Source organism: Coregonus lavaretus, assembly GCF_964263955.1.
Source record: "Coregonus lavaretus genome assembly, chromosome: 23".
Lineage (NCBI taxonomy): Eukaryota > Metazoa > Chordata > Actinopteri > Salmoniformes > Salmonidae > Coregonus > Coregonus lavaretus.
The window spans coordinates 12766846-12789747 of record NC_140010.1 but is presented as its reverse complement, the minus strand read 5'-3'; the positions used below and the strand labels follow the sequence as shown (position 1 = coordinate 12789747).

General features: G+C 41.5%; 1 protein-coding gene across 1 annotated transcript in view; it reads left to right on the top strand.

The window, feature by feature from the left end:
• Positions 1-19429, top strand: part of LOC311150435 (CDK5 and ABL1 enzyme substrate 1-like) — a 31530-nt gene extending 12101 nt beyond the window's left edge. Inside the window, exons 2-10 of the mRNA XM_084187921.1 lie at positions 1069-1140; positions 3082-3174; positions 4707-4784; positions 6725-6830; positions 7040-7199; positions 7577-7683; positions 14092-14198; positions 14442-14649; positions 15295-19429. Coding sequence (XP_084044047.1) covers positions 1069-1140; positions 3082-3174; positions 4707-4784; positions 6725-6830; positions 7040-7199; positions 7577-7683; positions 14092-14198; positions 14442-14649; positions 15295-15435 — 1072 coding nt within the window. The 3' untranslated portion in view covers positions 15436-19429. The remainder of the gene's footprint in view (positions 1-1068; positions 1141-3081; positions 3175-4706; positions 4785-6724; positions 6831-7039; positions 7200-7576; positions 7684-14091; positions 14199-14441; positions 14650-15294) is intronic.
• Positions 19430-22902: the final 3473 nt, after the last annotated feature.

The following is a 22902-nucleotide window of genomic DNA, read 5'->3' as shown; positions in this document are numbered from 1 at the left end:
CAGAGGTTGTTGATTCTGCTAGCTATGGCTAACTGTGAACTTTAACACCTTCACACAAAGCAAATGTTTTGATTATGCAGACGTTGTTGATTCTGCTAGCTATGGAAACACAATTTCCTTAGTATAACGTATGTATACACTGATGTTAGTTGAAAAGCAGCATTAGTTACCAACTAAACCAGTGCCTTACTCTAGATTAGAATGTTCTAACCATTCTACATGATCTCACACATAGAGGCTGCTGGTCAGAATTTAGAACACAACAGTGATCATTGACCACAGCAGCCAGCCAGTCACACAGTGCTGATGTCAGTGATTACTTGATTCAATGATTACAGCTCTGCTTTGTAAGTAAGCCACTGTGCCTGACAAGATAGCACAGCACAAAGCCATAGAAGCTTTAGCTATGCTTCACATCAGACTTGGAGGTACTCTACATGGGCCAGATGTAAGAGGTCGAGTTAGTTTAGGCTACTCATTCATTCTCCAGACCGTTAAAGAAGTATGAAAATTATTGTTATGGATGATCGTTGTTGCTTTTAGAGCTTCAATGATTTGTGTTCAAAACAGTACAACGTAGACATTTTTTGGAAGGTTTCCCAATACTGATACAATGGAGGTCAACCAGTGGATTTGGGTAGAACTACCTTGCTTGCTGTTAGATGAGGAATGATGTGGTTTATACCATTAATTAGGAAGAAATGTGTTCAGGATTTATCATGAACAAGGAACCTCACTCTATTGACATTTAGGCCTCTTTGCAAAATCCCATGATTAAGAGTGCTATGACCATTTAATTACATCACCACATTTCTTTCTCTGTTATGGTAAGCCAAGGGTTTGAACCTGCATAATCATTACCATAATTTAGCAATCATATTTAGCAAATATCTTGCAATGCAGAATGAATTATTATAAATAGGCCTAATACATATTGTGTCCAGTCTTTCCTATTACAGGGCCAGGTAGAACTGTTTAGCAGCATCGCAAGTTGCTTGTAAACTCAAAACCAGCAACCAGCTCCTTATTTCTCTCTCTCCCTCTTTTCCTCACTCCTTTTCTCCACAGACGGAGGCTCATCTCTCAGCGTTCCTCCTTGGAGACACTGGAAGACATTGAGGAGAACGCTCCTCTACGCAGGTACTGCATAGCAACAACTGTCACAGATCTCACAAGTCGGCACACCACCCAGAAACATACGTTTGATTTGCTCATATTCTCCTCTCATTTTAGAGCGGTACTCAAAGTCAATAACAGCTTTGGCCTGGGAAGTATTTTGTTAGATGGTTACATTGGGGGAACTGTAATTTAACTTCAGTTTGCTATATGGAGCCGTTTTGTGTCCTGTGGGGAGGTGGTGGTGGGCACATCAGGCTACACTTGCTGCTGTAATGACATGGTCTGGCTCAGTCTCTGTGTTTTACAGTTGTTAAAAAGATACACTACCAGTCAAAGGTTTGGACACACCTACTCATTCAAGGGTTTTTCTTTATTTTAACTTTTTTTTTTTTTACATTGTAGAATAATAGTGAAGACATCAAAACTATGAAATAACACATATGGAATCATGTAGTAACCAAAAAAGTGTTAAACAAATCAAAATAGATGTTATATTTGATATTCTTCAAATAGCCACCCTTTGCCTTGATGACAGCTTTGCACACTCTTGTCATTCTCTCAACCAGCTTCACGAGGTAGTCACCTGGAATGCATTTCAATTAACAGGTGTGCCTTCTTAAATGTTAATTTGTGGAATTTCTTTCCTTAATGCGTTTGAGCCAATCACTTGTGTTGTGACAAGGTAGGGGGGTATACAGAAGATAGCCCTATTTGGTAAAAGACCAAGTCCATATTATGGCAAGAACAGCTAAAATAAGCAAAGAGAAACGACAGTCCGTCATTACTTTAAGACATGAAGGTCAGTCAATACGGAACATTTCAAGAACTTTGAAAGTTTCTTCAAGTGCAGTCGCAAAAACCATCAAGTGCTATGATGAAACTGGCTCTCATGAGGAACACCACAGGAATGGAAGACCCAGAGTTACCTCTGCTGCAGAGGATAAGTTCATTAGAGTTACCAGCCTCAGAAATTGCAGCCCAAATAAATGCTTCAGAGTTCAAGTCACAGACACATCTCAACATCAACTGTTCAGAGGGGACTGTGTGAATCAGGCCTTCATGGCCGAATTGCTGCAAAGAATCCACTACTAAAGGATATCAATAAGAAGAAGAGACCTGCTTGGGCCAAGAAATATGAGCAATTAGACCGGTGGAAATGTGTCCTTTAGTCTGGAGTCCAAATTTGAGATTTTTGGTTCAAACTGCTGTGTCTTTGTGAGACGCGGTGTGGGTGAACGGATGATCTCCGCATGTGTAGTTCCCACCGTAAAGCATGGAGGAGGAGGTGTGGGGGTGCTTTGCTGGTGACACTGCCTGTAATTTATTTAGAATTCAAGGCACACTTAACCAGCATGACTAACACAGCATTCTGCAGCGATACGCCATCCCATCTGGTCTGGGCTTAGTGGGACTATCATTTGATTTTCAACAGGACAATGACCCAACACTACTCCAGGCTGTGTAAGGGCTATTTTACCAAGAAGGAGAGTGATGGAGTGCTCCATCAGATGATCTGGCCTCCACAATCCCCAGACCTCAACCCAATTGAGATGGTTTGGGATGAGTCGGACGGCAGAGTGAAGGAAAAGCAACCAACGAGTGCTCAGCATATGCGGGAACTCTTTCAAGACTGTTGGAAAAGCATTCCAGGTGAAGCTGGTTGAGAGAATGCCAAGAGTGTGCAAAGCTGTCATCAAGACAAAGGGTGACTATTTGAAGAATCTCAAATATAACACTTTGTTTTGGTTACTACATGATTCCATGTGTTATTTCATAGTTTTGATGTCTTCACTATTATTCTACAATGTAGAAAATAGTAAAAATAAAGAAAAATCCTTGAATGAGTAGGTGTGTCCAAACTTTTCACTGGTAATGTATGTTTTGGTCTTTTACTGCTCCAAATGGATCCCAATGAATCACATTTGTTTTGATCTGTCTTGAATGTATTTGTTGTGTTTTTAGATGCAGAACCCTCTCAGGTTCACCCCGACCAAAGAGCTTCAAAAAGGTCCACTTCATCAAGAACATGAGGCAACATGATATGCGCAATGGAAGGTATGAATGAAAACAACCCCATCCCTAATTCAATACAAACCTTCAATGGAAAATGGCAGGATGCACAGCAGTTTGAATACCTCTCAGGTTACTGAAATCTACTAGAGATGTAGGTCACTTATTCTAAGCTATTCCTTATTGCTTGGTAGTATAAAACAATTTACTATTGATTGATAAATGATCCTATTGAATTATAAATATGACTGCTCAGCAGTTCATTGAAAGATCTGTTAATTTTCACAGAAATTAATTCTCTCAAATTGAGTTCAGATTTCATATTGTATATATTATTAAAGCTATACATTGACGACCACACCATTGAATCACAAATGAGTCACGAAACACATTACACTATCTCACTTTTATAAACAATGATGCATGCACTTTCACTTAGAAATTCCAGAGCACTGAAGACATTTGGTCACACAGATGTTACAATGATTTTTTTGATGTAGCAAGTGTACAGCAGCTTCTCTCAGTAATAAATACTATAGCCTTTTATGGATATTTCCTGGAATCTAAAAGGAATTGGACGGTTAAACTATTACAGATTATTCAACTCGGTTTTTATTCTGGATGTTTTGGGCTACAAGCCTCAAGCTTCTTTTACACTTGGGTGTAGCTCAGTTGGTAGAGCATGGCGTTTGCAACACCAGGGTTGTGGGTTCGTTTCCCACGGGGGGCCAGTATGAAAATGTATGCACTCACTAACTGTAAGTCGCTCTGGATAAGAGCGTCTGCTAAATGACTAAAATGTAAAATGTGCCAGACCTATTTATTTTGATGAATTATTATATATCTGTCTTGACAGGTATTTGAATGGGTGCAAAGCCATTATTTTGGCCCAGGAATAAAAAGGAGTGTGATGTTACTAGAATATGATGATATATTCTGTCTTCTTCATAGTAGCTTTTAATAAAGCTTCTTTCTGGTTTCGAGGTGGTTGAATTTGGACAGCAACTATCCAGTTGTTGTTTTTATTTGCTCTTATCTAGCTTATCATTGTGCCATATACAGCAGTAATGAATTGCTATAAATCCCATTCTGCCAGTGACGTTGATATTGATCAGTGAGTAGGCCTCTTATTGTATGTCATAACTCAAAAAGTATAAATCAGTGATTAAGTTTTATGAAGCAATTTCTCAACAAATTGCAGCAGCAGTTATGCAAACCACTTATTTCGGGAGTGGTTCAACTTTACTGTACTATAGGGGTTTCTACCTCGCGTGCAGCTGCTATTCTGATATTGTAAGATAAACAAGTTTGGTCTTGTTTAGTCTCCAATGCAAGACATGGCTAGTAGCCTCATTTGAAAAGATCTGCATCAGTTTGTCCCCAAACCTCTGACTACATACAACATACTCCACAACACACTCACACAACACATATAAAAAAACAGTATTTCATTTAGTTTTCTAAATCTTGATTGTTTTACTGCTCACGTTTTCCTCCATCTTAACCTTTAAATCTGAGTGTCTTTTTCACATAGTTCATTCTTAATTAGCATATTTCTATCATTTTTGTTTTTATAGGATAGTCCTAATCAGTGGCAGAAGATCCTTGTATAGTGTATTTTCTGTCCTGCCCTATCGAGATTGTAGCCAAGCAGGGTATGTATCCTACAGCATGCCAACCTCAATTTTGCCATCCTTCGTTCCCTGCTTTCCCTCTGTTCTCGCATCCCTTTTGTTTCTGCCGATTATATAACTGGTACTTTATAACATTGGGAAGGGGAAAACATTATTACAATGAACAATGTCCTACACGGGTTGGTTTTGGTGGATGCATTTTTACTACAACAAAATAAATGTTTGTAAGAGAGATGAACAAGTAATCTACTGAATTAATTAACTTAAAAGTAATGAATCACACCCATTGAAGGCTTGTATCCATTTCGCTATGTTTTCATGTAGGCCTGTAGTTTGCTGTTGGCTGTATCTAGGCTATTTGTCTTTGGAAGACGTCATGAAGTTGTTTAGTTTCATTCTAATACGACATCGTTTTGCCCGTTGCAACCATCTCTGGCTTTGCTGTTATCATGTAGGCTGCACCTTTCCTCAATTCCTTGCTGCCCTCAAAGATTCCGTAGCATGCTTTTATCTCAGCACTTTCACTCTTTGCATGCACTTTGCTGCAATTGCATAACACACATTACATTTCGGAGTGGACCCAAATGATCCATCCATAGCAGAGCATTATGTCGTTTCTGTTTGGAGTTTACACATGACATCCCAGTTTGTTGTTGATCATATTGTTTTCCTCCCTGTGCGGTTAGAGATTATATTTCTCCCTGTGCAGTTAGAGATTATATTTCTTGGCCCTTGGTTCAGACTCCTTCGTGTTATGGGAACCCATGGTAGTCCTGAACACTCTCCGGCCTGGTATATGGTACTCCTGAGTGGTGCAGTGGTCTAAGGCACTGCTTTGCAGTGCTAACTGTGCCACTAGAGATCCTGGTTCGAATCCAGGCTCTGTCGCAGCCGGCCGTGACCGGGAGACTCATGGGCGGCGCACAATTGGCCCAGCGTCGTCCAGGGTAGGGGAGGGAATGGCCGGCAGGGATGTAGCTCAGTTGATAGAGCATGGCGTTTGCAACGCCAGGGTTGTGGGTTCGTTTCCCACGGGGGGCCAGTATATAAAAAAAATATATATATATATTCACTAACTGTAAGTCGCTCTGGATAAGAGCGTCTGCTAAATGACTAAAATGTAAATGTAATGTAAATGTATATAGCTTCCCACCTGGCCTGCCTACTAGCCTCCCTGCCTGCCTGGGGAAAGAGGCAGTGTTGATCTGACCTGGGGCCTGGTGCCCCCTAATGAAAGAGCTTGTTTTGGAGGAAGCGAGAAAGAAAAATAAGTGATTAACACAGAGAATACAATGGACAGAGAGAAAGAAAGCACCATTCAGGAAGCTTAGAGAGGAGCATAACAGGGTAATTTATGCGGCGTAATCTTCCTAAGCCTAGCCATACGACGAGGCGTTAAAGAGCTAATGAAGCCTCTAGTGAATCCAATAGCCCCATTCCTGACTGCCCAATGCTGCTAACTGGCAGTTGAGATTGCTTGGCCGAGTGTCGTTGCAGCAAAATGTACTTTATTGACTATGTAGAGAACTGACCAAGCTAAAATACCATGCCCAGTCTTGTACTCAGAACCATGTAGGCCTAAAATAATAATGATCTAAATGATGTCCATGAGACAGAACGAGACTGTGAACAAGCCCAAGCTTCTGTCTTTTAGGACTTTTTCCTGCATTTCCCGCTTTCTTGCCCCAATAACTGGGTGATTCAATTGCCTTGTTAATTAGCTCAGTCCTCTGGGGCAATATGGCACTGTGGAATTCTGGGAACATGGAATGCTAGCTTCTCTTAGGTTCTCTATCTGGTCTAATTCCACATTCCTTTTTTTAGAGCTCCCATTTATTTTCTGTGTGATAGATAGAGAGATATAGATGCTGAGGTAGAGTCTAGACCCTAGACAGATCACTGTTTGGCAGGGGGAGTGGGTTTTAGGGGAAGGGGTGTCTAAAGGTTTTGTGCCCCGGCAGGGATGTGAAACTGGAAGGCGGGCGGCAGCGGCACCCCTCGGGCGGGGTCAGTGCCAAGGAGATGGTGATCGGGCTGGAGGGAGTGGAGCTGGGGGCGGATGGAAAGGTGAGAGAGGACGGGAGACATACATCCTTTCCTCCTTACTTTCAGTTACAGATCAGTTATCACCTCAAGAAAGAGAATAGGGAAGGATTGTCTGAGTATGAGGTTTAAACAGAGGTCCGGACAGAGGTTTAAACAGAGGTCCGGACAGAGGTCCGGACAGTGGTCCAATAACATGCTGTTAAAATGTGAGTATGTCTCTCTCTCCACAGACTGTGTCGTACACCCAGTTCCTGTACCCCACCAACGCCCTGGGCAGTGGACGCAGGAACACCATCGACTCCACGTCATCCTTCTCTCAGTCTCGTAACGCCAGCCACCGCAGCCTCAGCCTTGGCCGGGCCAACAGCAACCAGAGCAGCATCGACACAGGTCAGTTGTAGGAGTGTGTGGATCCTCTGGAGTAGTTGTGGCATTCATATAGGTCAGTGTGTGGATCCTCCGCCCTGGAGAGAGCCCCTGAATAGGTGTATGTCAGAGTGAGGATGATACATATCACTTTCTCCCATCCACAGTGTGAAGTTTTAGTTTATCAGTTACTTGCTCAACATTGAGGGCTTGACTATGTATTAGAAGAAATGGAAAAACACCATTTTTATTTCTCGGCCCCAAAGTTTGCTTGTCCCTGGCTCATTGTGTGACTGTAATATAGAATAATAATATATGCCATTTAGCAGACGCTTTTAGTCATTTGTGCATAGATTTTACATACGAGTAGTCCCGGGACTGTGACCTTTTTTCCTCTGCAGGGAATGATCTGGGGGACTTGATCCGGGAGTATGACCCCAGTCTGTTGGAAGATCCCCAGTGGCCGTGTGGGAAGCACAAGAGAGTCCTCATCTTCCCCTCCTACATGGTAAGAGACCACTCTACTTACCAGACCTGGGTTCAAACAGTATTTGTTTCCTTTAAAGTACTTAGTGTTTTATTGAGCCTGCCTTTATGCCACATGGACAGGGTTTGTTCTTGGGACAATTCCATTGGTTCCATTGCGCCAGACAACTCAATCTAGCACAGCTAAAGTATTTGAAACCAGATCTGCTGTTTACTATGGCCGTGCATGTTGCTCTCTTCACAACCAGGGATGTTTTTATTTATTCCGGCCTGTCAAGAGTCCACCTTATGTAAGTAAGTGTAATGGGAATTAGGCTATTTGTGGTCAAGGACATTGTATTGTTGAATGGATCCACTATCAGTGGTATTTCTTCCATTCGTTTGTATCAAGTCATGAGATATCTTGCTTGTTTTTCAGATTATTATTATTATTTTATATTTTTCAGAAAAATAACTAAGAGACCAACCAACTCCTATTTATAATCACATACTGCCTCATACTGTATCAACTGAACTCACTGTAAGCCATAAGAGTCTGTTTGACTGACCATTCTAATCAGCAAGGTCATTTGCCCAATCCCTGGCTCAGCTCCCACTCCTACTAGAGTCTGTGGTGTGTGAATACACTCTGTCTTTCTACCCAGTAGCTCTTTAAGCAGCCACCATCATAACAGCTAGGTTGCTTCCGAAATGGCACCCTATTCCCTGTATAGTGCACTACTTTTGACCAGGGCCAAAAGGGTGTTGGTCAAAAGTAGTACACTATATAGGGAATAGAGTGCCGTTTCAGGCAAACCTCTAGTGTTGTGTTTCTCCGTTCCTGTTCCTGTGGCCATACCACTGTTAGTTGGTCGGGCGGCAGGTAGCTTAGTGGTTAAGAGCGTTGTGCCAGTAACCGAAAGGTCGCTGGTTCTAATCCCCGAGCCAACTAGGTGAAAAATCTGTCGATGTGCCCTTGAGCAAGGCACTTAACCCTAATTGCTCCTGTAAGTCGCTCTGGATAAGAGCGTCTGCTAAATGACCAATTATTATTTATTTATTTATTTATTTAATCACTTTCTCATGTCCAGAACTTCGGAAGGGAACGGTAGTTTTATTGTGTTCAAATCAAAGCAACAACAACAGACTCCCAGTTAATTTCTCATTTGGCTCTATTGGTGTTATCTGGACTGACAGAATACACAGACCAGACATGAAGTATTAAGTCAAGGCCAGACTGTGTGGTTTATTCTCTTCCTCACAACAATTCAAGAGCTTGGGACTATAAGGTTCTATCTGCAAAAAGATGATTCAGAGATAATTGGCTTTAAAGTTCCAAACCCTCTTTGATTTTAATGATGTCAGCCATTTTTTATCTTGTATTCTTTTTCACTTAGAAACATGAATTGGGGGTATTTAGAGTACTATATACAGTTGAAGTCGGAAGTTTACATACACTTAGGTTGGAGTCATTAAAACTCGTTTTTTCAACCACTCCACAAATTTCTTGTGAACAAACTATAGTTTTGGCAAGTCGGTTAGGACATCTACTTTATTTACAATTATTTACAGACAGATTATTTCACTTATAATTCACTGTATCACAATTCCAGTGGGTCAGAAGTTTACATACACTAAGTTGACTGTGCCTTTAAACAGCTTGGAAAATTCCAGAAAATGATGTCATGGCTTTAGAAGCTTCTGATAGGCTAATTGACATCATTTGAGTCAATTGGAGGTGTACCTGTGGATGTATTTCAAGGACTACCTTCAAACTCAGTGCCTCTTTGCTTGACATCATGGGAAAATCTAAAGAAATCAGCCAAGACCTCAGAAAGGACCACGCAGCCTGCTTTGCTGCAGGAGGGCCTGGTGCACTTCACAAAATAGATGGCATCATGAGGATGGAAAATTATGTGGATATATTGAAGCAACATCTCAAGACATCAGTCAGGAAGTTAAAGCTTGGTCGCAAATGGGTCTTCCAAATGGACAATGACCCCAAGCATACTTCCAAAGTTGTGGCAAAATGGCTTAAAGACAACAAAGTCAAGGTATTGGAGTGGCCATCACAAAGCCCTGACCTCAATCCTATAGAAAATCTGTGGGCAGAACTGAAAAAGCGTGTGCGAGCAAGGAGGCCTACAATCCTGACTCCGTTACACCAGCTCTGTCAGGGGGAATGGGCCGACATTCACCCAACTTATTGTGGGAAGCTTGTGGAAGGCTACCTGAAACGTTTGACCCAAGTTAAATAATTTAAAGACAATGCTACCAAATACTAATTGAGTGTATGTAAACTTCTGACCCACTGGGAATGTGATGAAAGAAATAAAAGCTGAAATAAATCATTCTCTCTACTATTATTCTGACATTTCACATTCTTAAAATAAAGTGGTGATCCTAACTGATCTAAGACAGGGAATTTTTACTAGGATTAAATGTCAGGAATTGTGAAAAACTGAGTTTAAATGTATTTGGCTAAGGTGTATGTAAACTTCCGACTTCAACTGTAGGTAGAGAACATTGACCAGAACAAGGCTATGTCAATCATTTTTGGGGGACAAAAATGCAGATAGAACCTTATATTCCCAAGCTCTCGATTAGCTATTGTTTACACTCAAGGAATATGACCAGTGGGTTCTGAAAACTACGCTCCACCATCAGTTGCTGTTCTTATCTAAGTACCATTACTTTTTTTCTAGGGCTGTCAAATGATAAAAATATTTAATTGAGTTAATGGCATTAGTGAATTGCAATTTTTTATTTGCTCAAATTTGGCCCAAAATAAAGCTTTTTTTCATTTAAAAAGCAGTGCATTGAGTTACACTGCTTTGAAACACAAATGATCTACATCAGAATGTTTTAATAGCATTTTCACCATAAACAACACAACATTTACTGTAAAATACAGCTATTAATGCTCCCAATGTTTAGATAGGCCTACTCCCTCTTATCAATGTTCTTGAAGTTTAACACTTGCGCACAACACACACACACACACTCTCTCGTTCACACACGCGCACACACACAGTTTTAAGTACTGTTAAAGCTTCAGGCATTCTAAATGAGTGTGACAAATATAACTGGCTCAATGGATACAAAGAACAAAGAGCTTTTAAACTTGTCCAACAATGTTCTGAAAACGCTGTAACCATCTGTACTGTTCCGATAACTTTACACACATAGGCCTTCACACTTTCCCACCCTCCCACATCCTCTCTCTCTCACAGGGCGAGCTTGTTATGCATGGCCCGGTGCCCAGGGTGGGCGGAGTTTGCACATTTTAGGCCATTCCATTGGTCCTTAGGTGAAATCTCCACCCACCCGGAGCACCAGGCCATTTTATTTATTTTTTTAACCTTTATTTAACTAGGCAAGTCAGTTAAGAACAAATTCTTATTTACAATGACGGCCTACACCGGCCAAACCCGGACGACGCTGGGCTAATTGTGCGCCGCCCTATGGGACTCCCAATCACGGCCAGTTGTGATACAGCCTGGAATCGAACCAGGGGGTCTGTAGTGACACTGCGCCACTCGGTAGCCCATGCCATACAAAACGAACTCATCCACATACTCCCGCTCTCACACATCCTCTACACACCCCACTCTTGCATATGCAGCCTACCTTTTGAAACCTTTATTTGAGTAGCCTATCCCTTTTCAGTTCTTCCTGTGTCATCCAAATGTGTGCATAGACTAGTCAGTGGTCAAGTAATCAGGTTGCTAGCTAGCCACATGGTCTTCAGCACTGTAAAATCGCAAGCATTGACTGTAGCTGTGTTCCGTGTTGTTTTCTGCTCTTAAAAGGGTCCGTGCGGTGAAGAAATGGAGACTCAATTAACGTTATAATAGTTTTTTTGCCGATAAACATGTTATTAATGCGTTAACTTTGACAGCCCTACTTTTTTATCTTTCTTGAACTGATCTTTCAGGTTCTACTTCTAACTGTATCATGAGATGCAAATCATTTTAGTATGTTTAGTTTCCTTTGTGATCAAGTAAATATCTATAAATCACATTCCTTTCGGTTAGAAATGCTCCCTGTAGGTTTCCCATAGTAGCCACAAGTTTGCTGCAGTAGTCAAAGTACTAAGTACTTTGTATTACAAATAGCTGTTGGTATATTTTGAACTCTGATGGGGAGCTGCATGGAGGAATACTATCTATGACCAAAAATACCAAGTTACAAATACTAGTTTGATAAGTCATATTACTGCAAGCTTGAGCAAAGCAAATTACTTGGCATGAGCCAACTTGGGAAATATGCTGTAATTTCATAATTGTTATCTCTCTCTCTTATCACATACCCAGATTTAGTGGGTCAACTGCAGTGCTCCTTCTATCTTCCTAGATAACAGTTGAGCCTCTGACCTGAAATAAAGTTCAATGGCTAAAATACAGTAGGGGAGAGTGGGGTAAGTTTAGCCATTTTGTTAAACATTCGGCATCATTCTGTCAAGGGAAATATAGTATTCTTTCTAACAAAGATATCTACATATATTTCAGGATGTTGTGTATCCCAGGAAATAATCAGTATTCATGTAAACATTACAGCTTGTCACTTTTTTGTCTCTTAATTATTTTAAGCATCTTTTAACACAGGTTTAACACCTAACAAATACTTAGAACTTTATTAAAACACTTTTAACATAGGCCAGGTCCTGTTGTTACCTCATATCCCAGAGTTAATGCCTTGCACAACGCCTGGGAAGAAACTACTTCAACTTGCCATTGGCTCTGCCATTGGCTCAACTTACTCCAAGGCAACCATTTTGACTATATTAGCCCACACAGCTACAACGATGCACTTTAATGCTAGGTTTAGGACCTCATATTGAAGCTTATAGAGACCCCAACTGATGTATAGAACAATCTTAAAAATATCTACATTGGTTTAGATACAAGCATCATGAAACCTCTAACACAATAAATTCATTTGACTTGGTAAAAATCAGTTTTTTGGACCTAACTTGCTTATCACTTTTTCCATGTGGTTTCTTCCTTCACAGACTCCATGAAATGATGACCTCTTCCTAAATATTTGGTCAAATGATACATTTTGTGTATGGTTTCTTAGAAACAAGGGCGGTTCAACTTACCCCACTCTCCCCTACATCAACAGAACATACTGAGCTCGGAAATGTAAAGCGTCATAAACGTTCTATAATATATTATTCTGTCTTTCTGTGGCCCGTGTATGGTGTGCCACCCAATGCCACCTAACTCCAATGTCTCGTGCTCCGACTCTGATACTCAACCACCTTCTCCATAACCCAATGGAACTAGGGTTGGGCGATATGGCCCAAATATCATATCACGGCCGGGAATGTTTTTGGGGACGATATTTGACAGTATTTCTTGTTTTAGAATAATACAAGTTCTAAATTTGCTTTATGAGTAGAGCGTGACCCTAGGGTGGCAACACATACGTTCTAAGTGATTAATGGGTCGTTCTCCATTCTGATTTGTTTTATACTGTTCAATTCAACCAGAAATAATTTTCAGCATTTTCATCACTCATTTGAGATCCCTTCCACTTAGGGCTGCATGATATGGGCAAACCATCTAGGCCTTATTTGTAAATGTTGCAATTGCGATTTGACTTGTGATTTATAGCAAAACACTTTGGTGAACTGTTGGAATCATGGAAATAGAATGATTATTCTAATTATATAGTTAGAATATAATAGTAGGTACTTTAAATACAGTCTTGTTTGACATGATAACGAATGAAAATGGCAGGGAGGAGTTATTGTGACAGGGTAGGAACCAAAGGGTTGATAAGTGTTTGCTAGTGGACCGTATAATCTTTGGCTACATTGAATGTTTTCTCTTAGCTACTTCATGTAGCTAACATATTCATGCTTTGCGTATTCTTCTTTAGTTTAGAAGATACTGTTGCACAAACAACATGCTGATTTAGGTCTACACCATCACTGGTATTATCAGGCTGTATAGCTAATTACGTTTGCTCTGACTCAGTACATTTATTAGCTAGCTAACTAGCTAACCAGCTAACTAGTAATTAGCATTAGCGGCTAACATGATTTAGGCCCAACTTGCTATAAAAAGACAAACTAGCTGTTTGCAGATGTAAGAAACACAAACTAATAGTGTAATTATAGAACGCTAGGGGATTTATATGAAGAAGCAAAGTGAAAACAGCATTGTTGTCATCAACATTGATGCATGTGCTGCATTGACCATGTAGACTGAATGAATGCAAGTGTCTCATGGTCAAGGAGCAACAAATGCGCTCCTTAAGTGACAGGGGCCGGGGCTAGGTCTGTGTGGAAAGCGGCATGGAGAGAGCGAGAGCAGAGAAAGATACCTTTGTGTCCTCTTCCACATATGTATACAATAACGTATAACACTCGCACAAATTCAATACAGAGCCTATCACCTGCACTGTCTGTCTGACACCAATACTTTCATCTTCCTTTCAGACTACAGTCATAGAGTACGTCAAGCCTTCTGACCTCAAGAAGGACATGAACGAGACGTTCAAGGAGAAGTTCCCCCACATACGGCTGACCCTCAGCAAAATCAGGAGGTAGGGACGTCTATTCCAAACATATATTGGAGTATGATGTTGAAATGATCAGTTTGTGGCAGCAGTATTTAATCCCTTGTGGTTAATCGTATCAAAAATAGTTTACTGACAGACATTGGCCACACTATGGTACCTTTAAAAAAAAAAAAAGTTTTTTAGCTTTCACCTTTTAGCGTTTGTCTCATCTCCCTGCCTTCACCACCTTCTACCCCCTGCCTCTCTACCACCCCCCTCCATCCCCAGTCTGAAGAGAGAGATCCGTAAGTTGGCCCAGGAAGAGTGTGGCTATGAGGAACCCACCGTAGCTATGGCCTTCGTCTACTTTGAGAAGCTGGTCCTCCAGGGGAAACTCAACAAGCAGAACCGCAAACTCTGCGCCGGCGCCTGCGTCCTGCTCGCCGCCAAGATCGGCGGAGACCTCAAGAAGCACGAGGTCAAGCAGCTCATAGACGTAAGTGTCGTACTTATCTCATCGTGCACTGGGCTTCAGCTCTGAGCAGCCTGGTGGAAACTGTTAGTGCTTTCCTGTCACGCGGACAAACACCGATTTATAGGATTGTTATATCATATGAATTCATTAAGTGTTTCCTTTAAAGCTGTAATCCTTAGCGGTGAAACTGCCACGTCCGTTTGCGATATTACAACAACAAAGACGTTACTTCAAACAACGAACACTGTTTTTTCCCCCCCTCGGTCATCATTGCACATCATTACACGCGCGATAGAACAGCAGAGTATGCACTACGATTTTTTAATGTTTTACCATGATGCTCATCTCCCCCACAAAAACAACCAGTAGCGGCTGTTTCTCCTTTCGCGGATCCCAGCTTTAATGTTACACACTTTTTCAGATGTTATAAAAATCTGATGATAGGATGGTTATATAATAATAATGTGGTTATTTTACAAGCATTATAAATATCTGCATTTATCTGCATGACAGGAAAGCACCACATGACAGATAGCAAAGTGGCTAGCTCAGGGATTGTAGACAAAGTCGTTTTTTCAGTCACTACATATTATTCACTGGATATATTAAGTAGTACAGTGGTTTAGTTACTGCATCACCTCTCCTCCCTTTTTCTCTGATTTGTAGAAACTGGAGGAGAGGTTTCGTGTGAACAGGAGGGAGCTGATAGCCTTTGAGTTCCCTGTGCTGGTGGCCCTGGAGTTCAACCTGTACCTGCCTGAGCACGAGGTCATGCCCCACTACAGACGCCTCATCCAGACCTCCTAGCATTAGTGACCCGTCAGGAGGAGCACCTACACCACGACCTCCTGATCCAGGACCAGAATCTACACAACGCCCTCCTCCCCACCCCACATCCCACCACTGGGTGCCACGACCAGGTCTCCTCCCTGCAGCCCGGGGATCCATTATGGACCATGATGTTGGAGCTCCACGACGCTCTACTGCAGGTCACATTCATATGGACATTTTCAGATCGAGACTTGAAAGCAGCCAAAGTGACATATTTCCATACACGTATTCTTACTTCAACATTTTTCTCAGACTTTTAGTCGTACATTCGACACTAGCTACATCTTCAAAAGACTTATGAAAGGGAGAATCCGATCTTCCTCCACTTTGTTGATATTTTTTAGAGTTTGTATGTTTTTCAATCTCTTTTTACATCCTGCTTTACTTTTTCTTTAAGGTTTCATGTTGTCTTTCTAGTTAAAGAGCATTGCAAGATGAAACAGTTTTTTTTTGTCAAAGCAAATGATTGTTTTGTGATTGTTACATTTTTCACTATCATCTTTTTTTCTGAGAGAGAGAGAGAGAGAATTGATTTCCTTGGTCCCTCGTTCCTATGTTGAACTTGGTAACCCAAAGTTGGCTAAAGTTGTTCATAACTATTTCCTAATCATTCCTTGGCATGTTTTGGTTGCCTTATGATCATCATAAGAATGAATTGTGCTTCAGATTTTGACAGGACAGTTATCAAAGTGACTCTGTGCTTTTTGAAAGACGTATTCCAGTCTCCTCACTAGAAGTGTACTTTTGAATAATGCAGACATGGATGGCGGTGATTTTCTGAGACTGACTTGCGATGAAACAAATGGATTCTGATCAAGTTCAGTTGACTCAAACCACATAAGGGCAAGTTGATGTAAATTATTCTCCATTTATTTTCTCATCCATTTTCCTTTTTCTGTTTTCTAGCCACCAATCCCACTATCAGCATGACAATTTATCAAAAACGTTTAGATTGCAAAATACACAGATTTAAATACTGTATTTTATTCAGTACATTTAAGTACTCTTCTTGTTTTCTACCTGTGGAGTGCTTGCTTTGGACATTCGGTGACGGGGCCTACTCTCCACACCTCTGATTTAGAGGGGTTGGGTTAAATGCGGAAGACACATTTCAGTTGAATGCATTCAGTTGTACAACTGACTAGGTATCCCCCTTTCCCTTTCTTATCAGTGTGTAGTCTCCTGTGCTCTATGTTAGAGTGTGTTATCGGTGCGTTTCTCGTGCTATACTAGAGTGGGTGGAAAGGTATTGGAAGCAAGGCATGATGATGCCAATGATACAGGTCTGATATTGAAACTGAACGTCATAATCACAATATCTGTCATGACCACACCAAGTGTTTATATGGCATGGTTTCGGTCATGACCGGACCAAGTGTTTATATGGCATGGTTTCGGTCATGACCGGACCAAGTGTTTATATGGCATGGTTTCGGTCATGACCGGACCAAGTGTTTATATGGCATGGTTTCGGTCATGACCGGACCAAGTGTTTATATGGCATGGTTTCGGTCATGACCGGACCAAGTGTTTATATGGCATGGTTTCGGTCATGACCGGACCAAGTGTTTATATGGCATGGTATCTGTCATGATCGCAATATTGTTGTGCCACCAATCTTTTATGACGAGTGGTTCAAGCTCGAAGATCACCTTTGGAATGGTATGCTAATGCTATTGTTGCGACATCATAGCAGTATTACGAAGAGTTTCTCTTGAAAAACTGAAAAGTATTGTTTATTTTATTAGATTCAACTTTTGTCTTTTGAACACTACTTTGATTGGATCTACAGAAATCAAACATAGACGTTATAGAAATTAGCTTTTTGCTACATGCACATTTCCATGTCTGATGAGAAAGTTTAGGATGCTGAAAATCCTTTTGTCATGCACCTCAGACAGCCATGCCCTCAAATTGCAAAGCTTATTAAATTACCCTTTTCAAATGTGTGTAGCTGTAATATTGACCTGTAATGTTGGGCATATAGTCTCTCAATCTGAAATGAACTATAGAAACTTTGATACAACAACGTAGGTTGATACTGAACTATGTCACTGAGAAACATGGATACATTGTAAAAGTAAACAATGTCTGAATTGCCATGAGTTTGAATCAGGCCTTTTGTATACAACACATTGTTTAATTGAGTGGTGTATAAAAGGGTTGTATAAAAAAGTGTTATTTGACTTTAAACTGATCGCTGTGATTGAGTAATCAGAAAAGATGGATAGTGCTGAAATCGGGGTGAAATACTTTTGGGAGAAGTTCTGCTTCTATTTGTAAGCCCAGAGGTTTTGCCATAGGATGCCCACTTTTAGGCTTTGCCAGAAAGCACGCAAATACACGTGCATATGATTGTAAATTTACTGCTTTGCTTGTTCAATAAAAACAAGATTCCTGAAATGTGTGTCTTCTTCATTTTGTGTTACTCCCTCCTGCTGATGTTGCTGCATTGATTTACTGGCATAACATGAGATCATATTTTTTCACTCTTAAAATTAGTTGCAGAGAACCAATAGCATTTACTACAATTCAAACATGCATGAAGGCAGTGCATGTTTCTCATTATACAAATCCTAAACCCTTGAGAACGTGAGGTTTAGCCCAAGTGTTAAAAAGTCTGTGACACATCAGCACTGTGACGTTGAGTCTGTCACCCAACCGGTTGTAATTTAGCCTGAATATGTCCCACATATCTCTTGGCAGTAGAGCAGCAGAAACCACTCCAAGTCAGTGTGAGTTGAGAAGGCCAGTGAGTGGTGGCTCTGTCCTATATGGAGCTCAGTGATCATGCTATGCCCTGCTATGGCTCTGATGCAATCTGAGAGGGGAAAATAGAACAAACGGGCTCTCCCGGTACCGCCTGACACACATCCAAGGTAAACAAGGCTGGCGGGCGGTCACGCCAGTCCCAGTATCGTGCTACCATCAAAACAAACAGTTCCAGGCCTGGCCACACCCACATGGCTTAGCCCTCTCCATTGATACCCCTAATACCCCTCTGAGCCTCATAAAGGGACAATTGACTGCCCTTCCTGGGGTCGGCTCGCACATCAGCCACTGCCATTGTGCCAAATATGTGTTCCATCGTTTGGGGGACAAGCCCCCTGGCCTAGTCTATTGCCCTTCCCACTATTTAAAATAACATTTGGCTGAAACGGCAGTTTGCCCCCCTGGAAGTTGGCAAAGAAGGAAGTGAATGTTGGGAATTGAATGGTGAGTGTTGTGGCCATCAGTGGGAGAGGGACTCCCTGGTTGGCTGTTTGTCTGGTCAGCAAGGGGGGGAATGGGGTGTATTCAGTGATGTGAAATGTTCTGTATGTTGCAGATAAAAATAGATATAGGGAATGTAATCTATGTGAACGTTGTGTAACGTTACATCCCCCTGAACAGGACCCAGACAGCACTGCAGGTGGACATGTGTGTGAATTTGATCCTCTCCACGTCTGAGATGACTCTCTAGTCCCACTGTTCCACTCAGTCTAGTTTGGTGTCAACTGAGCCTGGCTGTAACAGAAAACCAGTGACTCAAAACAACAGGGCATTAAATGTCTCTCTCACCTTACTTATTAATGGACCCTTTAAAGTGAGTCAGTCCAAGTGAATCAGTCAAGTGGAAAATATGTCCGGTGGCTGGAAATTGAACCCCAAGGAAAATGTTGGCAGCAATTAAGGCCACTCAATGACTTGTTAGGGGTACTTTGGAGAAAGCCAAGGTGTTGACAAGAAGTATGTGTACTTTCATGAACCAGCTTTGAGAGGTGTGGAGGTGTTGCAGAATTTGCTTTGGATTCCGGGTGGGCGACTAGCGAGAGAGCAGGAGATTGTCCTCTGTATGCCCTTATAATCATGTGGCGTGTTGCTTGACTAAGTGTTTTGGAAAGCATATGTCATTGTGACAGTAAGGCATCAAGGCAACGCATGTCAAGCAGTGACCTCATGGCAGCAGGAGCCGTCTGATAATGTGTCAATTTACAGTATGACTTTTCTTTGACTCGCCACTTTAATCTCTACATTATTTCACATTAAATATTTCCTCTGAGGCAAGAAATGCAAAATGACTGGTGTTTTTTATAATAACCTATTACATTTGAGGAATGTACGGTAATAATGTACCATGCCTGTATGGTAACTGGTACTGTACAGTTAGCCTTCTTTCTCTTTGTGTCAGTAGAACATTTACATAACATGCTTTAGTTTAGTGGGCTGCTGCCATTTTTGCCCACATTTCTACTCTGCCTTTTATTAACCATTTTGTGTCTCTTAAAAACAAAAAGTGGTGTAATATGGGTTGACTCTCTTTCCTTAGAATAATTACTCTTATTCCAAAGTGCATAATGTACATTGAGGTCAGCAAATCATATTTTATATTTTCATCTATCTATTGCTGGTGACCAATTAATGAGCTCATTCACTCATAAAACCACATCGATTATTTTATGTTTCAGTCAATAATGATATATCATGAGGCCTCAGAGGGTGAATAAACAGATTATTTAGAGGGATTGATAATCCAAGGTCACAGTCATCCAGACCAAACCAGACAGATGGACAGAGGCCACAACCGGAACTCAGCCTGCCTGGCTCCCCAGTACAAACTGAATGGATGAAAAATGCTGTACTTGAATACCCGCAGGATACAGCAACCTTGCACCTGATAGATAGTAAACTACAGTATACTGTTCATAAACATTACCTTGATGTTTCACGGCTATATTCATTTCTCATTTATTAAGCTGATTGAGGGACTGATGCTAAAAATAAGCAAAAGCATGATGGTGTAATGTACAGTATCTGACATTCGATAATTCAGTGTATCTGTTTCTATTCAAATAAACAGTTGATATAAATGAATGCAAAGCCTAATCTCTGGCATGTGATTTGCAACCTGGAGGAAACCAGCTGCTGAAATGTCAGCAATGGCAAATAATCTGTACATGACAGCCACATTTTTATTCATATAACAGCAGTGTCTGCTACAATGACAGTGGTGTTATGCAAGCCCTGTGGTGGGCTCAGTTGTAGTGGGGCTCAGATGTATGTGATGGAGCTCTGTTCTCCTCTCTTCCCTGCCCTCCCCTTCCTCTGTTCTCCTCTCTTCCCTGCCCTCCCCTTCCTCGGTTCTCCTCTCTTCCCTGCCCTCCCCTTCCCTTCCTCGGTTCTCCTCTCTTCCCTGCCCTCCCCTTCCTCTGTCCTCCCCTTCCTCGGTTCTCCTCTCTTCCCTGCCCTCCCCTTCCTCTGTTCCCTGCCCTCCCCTTCCTCGGTTCTCCTCTCTTCCCTGCCCTCCCCTTCCTCTGTCCTCCCCTTCCTCTGTTCTCCTCTCTTCCCTGCCCTCCCCTTCCTCGGTTCTCCTCTCTTCCCTGCCCTCCCCTTCCTCGGTTCTCCTCTCTTCCCTGCCTTCCCCCATGCCCTCCCCTTCCTCTGTCCTCCCCTTCCTCTGTTCCCTGCCCTCCCCTTCCTCTGTTCCCTGCCCTCCCCTTCCTCTGTTCCCTGCCCTCCCCTTCCTCTGTTCCCCTCTTCCCTTCCATGCCCTCCCTTTCCTCTGTTCTCCCCTTCCTCTGTTCTCCCCTCTTCCCTGCCCTCCCCTTCCTCTGTTCTCCCCTCTTCCCTCCCCCCTGCCCTGCCCTCCCCTCCCCTCTTCCCTGCCCTCCCCTTCCTCTGTTCTCCTCTCTTCCCTCCCCTCCCCTCCCCTCCCCTTCCTCTGTTTCCCTCTCCTACATAGACTAATATGTTCCCCTCCTACCCTAGCCAAGGGGAAATTAATATTTAAATCTCTGACAGATTCAATTAACAGCCCAAACGCTGAGAGAGAAAACTGATGAATAAATGATGAAGTGGCAGTATGTATGACAACAAGGCTGTGCAGCCCCAGCCAAGTCAGGACAGAAAGGAAGTTGACACTGTTACGAACCATCAGTCCTCCTCGGTTTGGCAGCCGATTTCAGTTAGGATATTACGTTCAATGTGGGATATGGAAGTGCACACACTGTGGTTGAAGTTCAAAGTTCATATTGTTAGAAATGGTTGTTGGTTTTAGAAAATACAAAAAATATTAATAAATCTTTAAAATACTCATGTCTCAACCACAAGAAGACAGTAAAAACAAAAGTGAGCCCTCAAATTGGCAGTAAATGCAAAGCATTGAAACTACCATGTTAGACCACATCCACCTGAAGTGAGGAAATATTGCATACCAGCCACTATAGCCTTACAGACTGATGAAAAATAGGTCAACACCATTAGTCTGGAGAGGTAGTTTCAGACACTTCAGACAGCGACTATGGTGTCTGGCTCCACAATGTGGTCTCTTTGTAAATAACAACCATCAACCAGGCTGTTTCTTCTGAACATCTATTCTATTGTGTGAGGTTACTCAAATCAGGCACACATGAGATATTAGTAAGTGATTTATTCCCCCCCAAAATCATAGAAATCTATAGTGGTGGATCTTTTCCGCAATACCACTAGGAGGTTCTACTGCACATCAGATGTAATCTGTCAAGACAGAGTTGCAATGCAGTCCACCCATTAAAATGGTTAAAAATGAAGATTTTCCATTCAAGACCTGGTTATGATATTACAACATTGTGCATCTCCTTTCCAGCACCAATGTGCAGCATTGTCAACAAGCATGTCTGTGTCTGTTACAAACATTTAGAGCCCCTGGGTGCCCCATAATAACCATTACGTTAATATCTAGGCTCAACCTTACATTCTGAAGTACTACAGACAACTGGACACTACCCTTAACTGTAAGCAAAAACATCACTGCAAAACAGGGAGTCAGCCCAAACTCAGTATAATGTAAAAAAAGAAAAAAAGAACATAACTACTGTACTCCCTGGCCTAGAATACCTCAGCTCTGGGCCCGTATTCACTAATCTAGGATCAGTTCTGCTTTTTCGATCATAATTGAATAGACAAGGGGGCCCTGATCACTTTGTGAATACGGACCCTTGGCTATAGGAATACATATTGTTATTATAACATGAACAAAGTTTCCTCAATCCAACTGGTCAAGTGTTCAGTAACTGTGGAACCATAGAAATATAATTACAGAATTATAGTTATTGTGTTTCTATGTGTGGATCACATCCAACACATGCAAGATACATTTTTTCTTTAAATATTATTATTATTTTGTTTCATTATTAGTTACATTACAATATAATCAGTACAGTATACATCAATGATTCATCATATTAAATAGCTATTCTCAGAGAAGAAAACTTTGCATATATTACTCTTTACATTTTGTACTTTTGAGAAAGAGTAGCATGGGTTTTATTATCTAAACTAGAAGATTGTGAGAGTTGAAGTGTCTCCTACTTTCACACTGCTGACTTCCTGTGTTGAGAGGAAACAGTATACATCATCATATTGCTGCTCATGTTGATTTAGGGGGCTATTCTAGGTTACTGAAATGAGTAGTGTTCACTAGGC